At 35.8% G+C, this 9,276-nt stretch overlaps 2 protein-coding genes across 2 annotated transcripts; one reads left to right on the forward strand and one right to left on the reverse strand.

The window, feature by feature from the left end:
• The first annotated feature begins 4,459 nt into the window (after window positions 1-4,459).
• LOC105803864 (cytochrome P450 CYP82D47) lies at window positions 4,460-6,531 on the forward strand. Its single transcript, XM_012636268.2, has 2 exons — window positions 4,460-5,615; window positions 5,766-6,531. The coding sequence occupies exons 1-2, from the start codon at window positions 4,668-4,670 to the stop codon at window positions 6,393-6,395; spliced, it is 1,578 nt and encodes a 525-aa protein (XP_012491722.1). The 5' UTR covers window positions 4,460-4,667; the 3' UTR covers window positions 6,396-6,531.
• A 56-nt stretch (window positions 6,532-6,587) lies between these two features.
• LOC105803865 (putative B3 domain-containing protein Os03g0621600) lies at window positions 6,588-8,936 on the reverse strand. Its single transcript, XM_052623649.1, has 5 exons — window positions 8,725-8,936; window positions 8,398-8,516; window positions 7,800-8,299; window positions 7,542-7,719; window positions 6,588-7,108 (listed from the first exon to the last, which is right to left on the reverse strand). Exons 1-5 carry the CDS (start codon window positions 8,741-8,743, stop codon window positions 6,809-6,811), a joined length of 1,116 nt encoding a protein of 371 aa, XP_052479609.1. The 5' UTR covers window positions 8,744-8,936; the 3' UTR covers window positions 6,588-6,808.
• Window positions 8,937-9,276: the final 340 nt, after the last annotated feature.

Here is a 9,276-nt window from a genome sequence, read left to right on the forward strand (position 1 = left end):
TGGCTTGGTAAATATGAAATTATTAACGTTAGGTATGGGTAATTTGGGAAAAAGGCAAATAAAGAAAAAATAAACAAAAAAAATTAAAGATACCAACTTTATTCATCTTCCCCAACCAAAATTTCCAGCAAAAAGGAAGGCTTTGGGAGCTTGAAACTTTTGGTTAATAAATCTCTTGCATGTAAGTGAATTTTAAGCCCGTTTTTGATGATTTTTATGTTTTCATAATCGTTGTAGCATAATCTAGCTAAATAGGGGACTACTTTGCGATATGATTGAAAGTCTAGGGTTTTTCCATGAGAGAATTTTAATTGTTCTTGAAGTTTAATGGAAGAAAATGAATCCTTGTTGTTAAATAAACAACTTTTGCTGAGTGAATTTTGATGAAATTGTTAATTAGGGGTTTAATTGAGAAACATGAGAATGATGTGTTAAATGTGTGAATTTGTGGAATATATGGGCTACTATAAGCACATATAAAATTTGGCTAGGCTTGGGTGTAGTGAAATTACATGAATTTCATTTTACGAGCCTAGGGACTAAATTATAAAGAAGTCAAATGTTTAGGGGAAAAATGATAATTTTTCCATAACATGAAATTAGATTGAATTGAATTGAATTGAATAATGATTAAATGAGTTAAATTTTATTATATAGATCAAGAAAAATGACGTACGAAATTAGATCGAGGGAAAGACAAAGTTATCGATTAAACGATCGTTTTCTATCGTACGAGTTTGAGGTAAGTTCATATGCTAATAAGCACTAAATTATATGTGTTTTAAATGCTCTATTATTATAATTGTGAAGATACAACTCCAGGGAAATGTTCGACGAAGTATCGACGACGTAGATATCCCGGTTGAACCTTAGGAATCGATAAGATACAAATGACATGTCATTAGGGGTTACCGTGTTTTGGGTGCTAGTTTCGTACATCCTACCAGTGGTTGAGTTTTTGGCATGTGTTGCGGTTACTTTACAGCTGGTGTGAGCAGCACCGTGTAGCTACGTCTTGACTAACAGCTTGTGTGAGCAGACCCAGTTATGGCTCGAGAGTGAGCATCGATATGAGATGTGTGATAGAGGTGGTTTTGACCACGTATTGGCACTTAGTGTGCGAGATACCCGAGTATCCTATAGTATTCCAAGTGGTTCAACTGGTACAGTGATGATACGAGGTTATACAATTTCAATACGAACTAGTACAGGTATTTACATGGAAATGGTTCGTACACGATATACGGATATACGGTATAGATGCTACATGTACATGAAATTTGATAATTGTTGATTTCATACATGATTCATGGTTTTTATATGAATACATGGTTAATTTGGATGATTGATATATGTTTAGCCATATGTTTAAATTATAAATGCACATAAGTAGTGTGTACTTATGTCATGATATTTTGAAATAAATTGGCTAGTTATTGTGATATTTAACATTGAGAGGTTATTGTTGTTTAGGCTAAAGCCAAGACATGTTAGATTGACTTAATGGATTATGATTATAAATTGAAGTGGTAAACTTTCTTTTTGAGTTACGAACTTACTAAGCATTAGATGCTTACTTTGTGTTAATTTCTTTGTGTACCTAGATATCGGAAGCTCATTCGGGTTGGAAATTGTCGGAGATTTCATCACATTATCTATCGGTTATTTTGGTGCTTATGGTTTTATAATTTTTGTTATTATGGCATGTATAAGTTATTTTAGCTAATGATAGGCTACATGTTTTGTTGTGTTTTAGCCATTTGATTGGCTTGAATTTGGTTTATTTTGTAGTGTAAATATGTAATTAGCATTATGGTATTTGATATATGGTTGTCATGTGAATGACTTGGTTGTAAAATGGTGTTTTGAATACCAAATGGTTGGTTTTGATAAATGGCATACATGTTAAGTTATAGGCACAATGATGCATGTATGTGTTTGATCATATAGGCATGTTTGAGATATATATAGTTTGCATGATAACAAGTGGTCAATCGAAGTACTTATGGTCATTGTGTTGTGTGTGTGGATATTACATGATTCAAGCTTGATATTGGTTGGTTTGAATGCCTAATTATGCCATGGTTGTATGCATATGGTTGTGGTTAGTTTGGTACCAATTTGGGTGAGAAATGTGGCTTGGAAAATGGCCTATTTTTATCCACACGGGCGTGTGTCTCAGCCGTGTGTGAGACACGGCCAGGTGACACAACCGTGTGCCCCTTGATACTTCTTTAGAAACCAAGTCAATAGCTTAACACAGCCTAGCACACGGGCGTGTGGCTTGGCCATGTGGCGCAAGTTAGTATACCCACCAGTTTTCACACTGCTTAGAACACGGCCTGGCACACGGGCATGTGAGGTCATTTCGAAGGGTACGCGGCCGTGCACACAAGCGTGTAGATTGGCCTTGCGACCAAAGTTAGTGAGTTACACGGGGTCGGACACGAGCTGGGACACAACTGTGTATCCCCATTTCGAATGCCCACACGGCCTGAGACATGGGCGTGTCTCTTGGCCGTGTGAAACACACGACCTGGTCACACGGGCATGTGTCCCTTGTACTTTGAAAAATTTTAGTGTTTTCCTAAAAATTTCTTGAGTACCCGGTTTAGTCCCGAACTGTTTTTAATGTTTATTTTGGGCCTCGAGGGCTCGTATTAGGGACCTTATGAATGGTTTTTGATTTGAATGAGAATTGTACATGAAATGTTTGAATGATTGAGGTATAAGTTCTGTAATGCTCCGCAACCCTGTTCTGGCGTTGGATACAGGTTAGGGGTGTTACACCGTTACGAGAATAATGTTAAATTAATTGGTTTTTATTTTCTTCTGAAAATAAACTAAATTTTTGTCTAAAGATAAACAAACATTTTTAAAATGACCGTTTTATAAAACTTTGATAGCTTACTAGGCCATTTCGGTAGCTAATATAATCTTTCGAATTTGGGTTTAACAGTTAGGCCAAGTTTGAGAGGTTACAAAATTAAACTAAAAAATCAATTGAACTAGCAATTGAACTGATTTTGAACTACTCTAACCAATTGGTTCCCAAAACGATTGGTCAAACTGGTTTAAAGCAAATAAATTATTAAAAATAAATTAAAAATTATAAAATCAGTTCAACTACTAGTTCAATTGGTTTTTTAGCCCAGTTCAACTAATCTGTATTGATTCGTGGGTTGACCAAATTTTTACCTCTCATCGAATTGATACCTCAGTTGGTTCTTGAGCCAATCAGTTTGGTCTAATTCAGATAAAATTGAATTTTGGAAAAATTTTATATATTTACAATATTTTTTTAATCTTTTTATTTTGTATTTTTAAAAAGTTTTTATTTTTCATATTTTTATGTTTTTTGTTTAAAATAAGAAAAAAAATTATGTACTTTTAAAGGGTATGGACCAAATTGACAAAAAACTATAACTTTTAAGGGTTAAAAAAGCTTACAAATTTTAGAAAATCCGATTAACCCACAAACCAATATGGACTAGTTGAATTGGGCTAAAAAATCAATTGAACTAACAATTGTACCTTTTTTAGTATTTTTTTATTTTTTTAATTTGGACCAGTTGGGCCAATCATTATGGGAACCAATTGGTCAAACAAGTTAAAAATCGGTTCAACCGAGTTTTTAGATTAGTTCAAGTAGTCTGTACAGGTTTGTGGGCCAATTGATTTTTTTACCTCTCAGTAGACTAGTTTAGATAACATTGAATTTTGATTTTTTTATATTTTTAAAATTACTTTTTATTTTTATTTTTTGAATTTTAAAGGGTTTTATATTTCATAATTATTTTAGTTTTAAAAGAATTACAATCTTTAAATTTTATGTTTTTATTTAAAATATGAGGAAAAAATTTTATGTACATTTAAAGGGTAAGGATCAAATTGATAAAAATTGTGAATGTTAAGGACTAAAAAATTATTTTACTTTTGATATTGTTTACTTTAGCAGCAAAATTAGATGGACTAAGATTTTTAAATTAAAAGAAGTAGAGTGACTCATCCTCTCAACATTAAAATATAAAGACTAATTTTAAATTTTAAAATTTGTTAATTGAACGCAAACTTCTGTTGAAATCAGTAGTAAAGTTTATTGGATTAGAAATTTGAAAAACAATTAATGTAGTGAAATAGTAACAGACCTACTAATATGCATGAGAAACCTTTTAGTTGTACGAAATCCAAGCGAGCTTTTTCTTTAACATTTTTTTGTTCCTTCTATTTCTCCTCTCCACTTTTTTTTTTCTTTTGTTTGCCTTTAAATGGATATGAAAGTACAAGGATAATTGAAGAAATTATTTATAGCGTTCTTCGTTGTGATTTATGAGCAAGTGGCATGTTATTTAATAGCAAAGATATTCGAAGTCATATTTGAAGACAAGAAAATTACTAAAATATGATCTTCACTTCCATCACTAGTTTAAAATGACAAATTCACAGAAAGAAAATCGCCACTATTACGGACTTGGCGACACATAAGTATTTTCTTCATTGTTTAACATATCCTATTACTAAAAGTCATTTCCTCTTATCCTTCTAAGGAGAACGACAGCCCTGGGAAGACTCAGGAAACACAGCTTCTCAGAAAGAAGCTTTAGATTTGTAATTACAAAGTCTGTTCTGCAACACCCACCTCTGCCAAAGCTCATCTGAATCTTCTAATGGATCCTCTCCTGCAGTACCTCTTTAGCATATGTTGCACCCTTTTTGCCCTTTTCAGTTGCATATACTTTTATCAGTCTTCAAAGAAACCAAGCAGAAGCTGTAGTGCTCCACAAGCCGGTGGTGCTTTACCTATCATTGGTCACATGCACCTCTTTGGTGGTCAGCAGCTCACACACAAAACCTTAGGTGGCATGGCTGACAAATACGGACCTGTCTTCTCCTTAAGGCTAGGATCACACGAAGTGTTGGTTTTAAATAGTTGGGAAATGGCCAAAGAATGTTTCACTGTCCATGATAAAGTTTTCTCCACTAGACCAAGCATTACTGCTTCAAAGATTCTAGGCTATGATTTTGCTATGTTCGGGTTTGCTCCTTATGGACCTTATTGGCGTGAGATTCGCAAGATAACTACGATTGAGCTTCTATCTAACCACCGGATTGATATGCTCAAACATATACGAGTTTCAGAGGTAAAGAGTGCAATAAGAGAATTGTACAAGTCATGGCTTAGCAAAGGTAACGGAGGAAGTGGACTATCCGTGGATATGAAGCAGTGGTTTGGGGATCTAACTCATAATATTGCTTTGAGAATGGTTGGGGGGAAAAGATACTTCGGACCAAACGCTGATTGTGAGGAAGCTGAAGCACGAAGATGCAAGACGGTAATGAGAGATTTTGTTCATCTGTTCGGAGTGTTCGTGTTGTCTGATGCAATACCATTTCTTAGATGGTTGGATTTCCTAGGATATGAGAAAGCCATGAAAAGAACAGCAAAAGAATTGGACAGTATTGTAGGAGGGTGGCTGGAGGAGCATAAACAAAAGAGGCTCATGGGTGGAGGGGTGATAAAAGAGCAGGATTTCATGGATGTGATGCTCAACATCCTGGAAGACGCCAACATTACTTGTTACGACGCCGACACAATCAACAAGGCTACTTGCTTGGTAAGAACTCTCAACACCCTACCAAATTAATCTTGTTCATTACACAAATGTCAAAGCTGTCCTTTTTATAATTCCTAATCACATTCATCTATCTGTGAAAATGGGATCTTAAGAAAAACCAATTCTAATAACTATATCTTGTTCTGGAAGAATTTAGTCTTAGCAGGGAGTGACACAACCATGGTCACTCTCACTTGGGCCTTGTCTTTGCTATTAAATAATCCGCACGTGCTAAAAAGGGCCCAGGATGAGCTAGACATGCACGTCGGCAAGCACAGACTGTTGGAAGAATCTGATGTTAGAAACATGGTCTACCTTCAAGCCATTGTCAAGGAAACATTGCGCTTATACCCACCAGAGCCAGTCATTAGCCTTCGGGCTGCATCGGAAGATTGCAATCTCTCAACAGGCTACCGCATTCCATCTGGTACACAACTGATGGTAAATGCCTGGAAGATTCAACGTGATGAGCGCGTATGGCCAGAACCCCATGATTTTCAGCCTGAGAGATTTTTGACCACCAATAAGGATATGGATTTTCAAGGCCAAACTTTTGAACTCATCCCATTTGGCTCAGGACGAAGATCGTGCCCTGGGGTGTCATTAGCCCTCAAGATGCTGCACTTTATCTTGGGCAGCTTCTTGCACAGTTTCAAAGTTGTGACGCTATCAGAGCTCGAAGATGTAGATATGACAGAAAGCCCTGGGTTAACAAATCCGAAAGCAACACCTCTTGAGGTTCTCATCACTCCACGCCTTGATTCCAAGCTTTACGTGTGATAGGCAAAGAATTCATATATTTAGCTGAAAGAAAAAAGTATACACTGTGCGACTACTATGGTGAAATAGATGCATGTTTCAAGCATCTTGTAGACCTGCACTCTGTTATTATTGTTATGTACTTATGGCTTTCCCACTTGTCTATGATTCAATCTGAGTAGCACTCCATCTAACAATCAAAAAGTCTTAGTATCCACCAAGTCATAATATCTTAGAATTAGAGCATGAACAAGTTCATAAGCTACATAGAATACTACTGTCATGTGTCATCATCAACAAAATATTGATGATTCAAGAACTAATTTTCTCGAAAATATGGCCTATAAGGTGCTTCTGAAGATCTTGAACAGTATCATCAGAGAAATCCAAATCCTAAAAATCTCAACTACTTCCTACATACATATTGTCAGAACTCAGAACCAAGCAGTGCGAGTCTGTGTCCGCGAGAACTTTTTCAAGGGGACAATCTCATCCAAAACTCGAAATATGATGACATCAAAGACCATGGTATAACCGTTGGCTTTGCCTTCATCACTGAGCTCGAAAACACAAGTATCATGAGATCCCAAGTTGTTATCCAAGACAAATTTGGCCCATCCTCTGGTGAATGCTGTTCCCCATATGGAGCTTCTGATTCTTACATCCCATACCTTGTTTTGAGGAGGGACTCTCAACAAAGTTCTTCTAACATCACCAAACATGTACCTCTGATGCTATCTTTTAGGAATTGTCTGCATTGAAGGGATTTCGATCAGATTGCTGATCCAAGACAAAGTTCAAGATTGAATAATTAAGAAAGATGAACAGCTAGACATAGTTGATTGCTGTAATAAACTTTTAATCTTGATTTTGAACGGCTAGGCATAGAAAATGGGTCAAGATTTTACTACTTGAAAAGACTTGTAAACATGAGAATCCTTCATTACAAGGGTAAACGAGGGTCTTGTTCATGGATACTGTCTGGACAATTTGCGAGGTCTTTGCTTCTCCTCCTCTGTTATCTCTCGCCTTTTCAATATGAAATACAGACTATATGATCCTTGCAAATCTTCCGGTACCAAAAATGAAAGCAAATGTGAGTTTTAGCATATAGAAGCAGAACAAACCAAACTACATCTACAATATTTTTATTCTAAAGCTATCTACTGGAGGCTCCTTACTTTGTTCTACACAGTCCTCCATTGCACACCCTGGGGCTCCATCCGGTTCATCGATCGATACTTCCCCTTCAACAGCAGATTTTATAACTCGAGGCCGCTTTTTCTCTGTTGCCTTAGATTGATGATGGTGATTAGTGTCAACAGCTTTTGAGCTCGGTCTTCCTCTTCTCTTCTTGATCTTTTTTTGCTTATGGATTTTCTCCAAATCTATAATGTCTTCATAGTCATCTCCATCAATCAATACTTCCCTCTCGACAGCAGATTTGCCAACTTTTGAGCTCGAGGCTGCTTGTCCTCCCTTGCCTTCGATTGATGACGATTATCAGCGTCAACAGCTTTTGAACTTGGTCTTCCTCTTCCCTTCTTGATCTTCCTTTTCTGTATATGGGGTTTCTCCAAGTCTATAATATCTTCACAGTCTTCTCCATCTTCCTTGTCTAACACGCATCCGTCATTTGAACAGGCATTGGTGTGTTCCCTAACAAAGTATGATCCTTCTCGCACACACCCACTTGAATCAAATATAACTACATTGAACGCCGAGTTGCCAATATAGCGGAAAACAAGCAGATCAGCCTTTTCCAACCTATGCTCCTCTACAAAAGTTGGCCAACCATTTTGAAAAACCACGTGGTTAAACATTTTCTCGACTTCCACAGTCCACATGAATCCGCTTGGACCTCTACGGTGGATTGTTCCCAACAATTTCTCTCTGAAATTTTCCGTAAACTTTTTGGGTACCCTCTGCAAAAACATTAAGTAAAAAAAGTTGGCAACCAAAAGACATTAACAGGGAAGCAAGTATCTAATTTATGTTGAAGGGTTCATTATTTGTCATTTACCAGATGATTTCTAAAATCACCAACCAATATTTTGAAAAACTGGTGCCTGTTGGATTCGAATTCTTTCCAATACTTGTTTTTCTCCAACACCCTGCACTTTTGAGTCGTTGCTGCCATTCCTGATATATACATGAAATACAGAGTAATGATGAGATCAAACTTAACTGGTGCAAAAAAAAAAAAGAAAGGTCTAGTTAGTGGTCGTTGGGACACAAAAAAACAAGAACGGCTTCTTGAAAAAAGAAAACACAAGAGATCTTTGTAAGAGGATCTTAAAAAGAGATTAGGAGTTAAAACCCTTATACTAAAAGTTTAGAGCCTTCTTACTTGGAGGAAAATGTTGCATAAACTTAAAAAGGCTAACACAAATTTCAAACTCTCACAATCTTCCTTAATAAAAGATAGTAGCAGAACCCTTTGTTAAAAGAAAAAAGTATATATGATATGAAAGTGACGAGAAAAGAGAAAGTAAGAACTTGGTTTTGCATTAAGCTTGAAGATTTTATCTTTGAGCAGCATTGAAGAAAGCTGAGTTTCACCTTGTTCTAAAGCAAAAGAGAAAAGTTCTCTTGCAATGTTTAAACCCATAAAAGGCAAACTGAAAAAAATTACCAGTACGGAGAGAAAAGGTAAAGACAGGTTGTTTAGCGGGTTCTTTTCACATCTTTATTGCAGAATTTATTATTTATTAATATAAATATGTAAAGAATTCTTTTGGAGTAGGTTTTTTCAAGGATTAGATTGATATTCACGGTATGGATTTCAGAAATATAAATTGATTATGAAATAGCTGAGGATAATATTTAATCTAAAGATGTTTAGTTGTGAATAATAATTTTTCAAAAAATATTATATAATCAAAATTTAAATGAAAAACGA

This window comes from Gossypium raimondii, chromosome 11 (genome assembly GCF_025698545.1).
Source record: "Gossypium raimondii isolate GPD5lz chromosome 11, ASM2569854v1, whole genome shotgun sequence".
NCBI lineage: Eukaryota > Viridiplantae > Streptophyta > Magnoliopsida > Malvales > Malvaceae > Gossypium > Gossypium raimondii.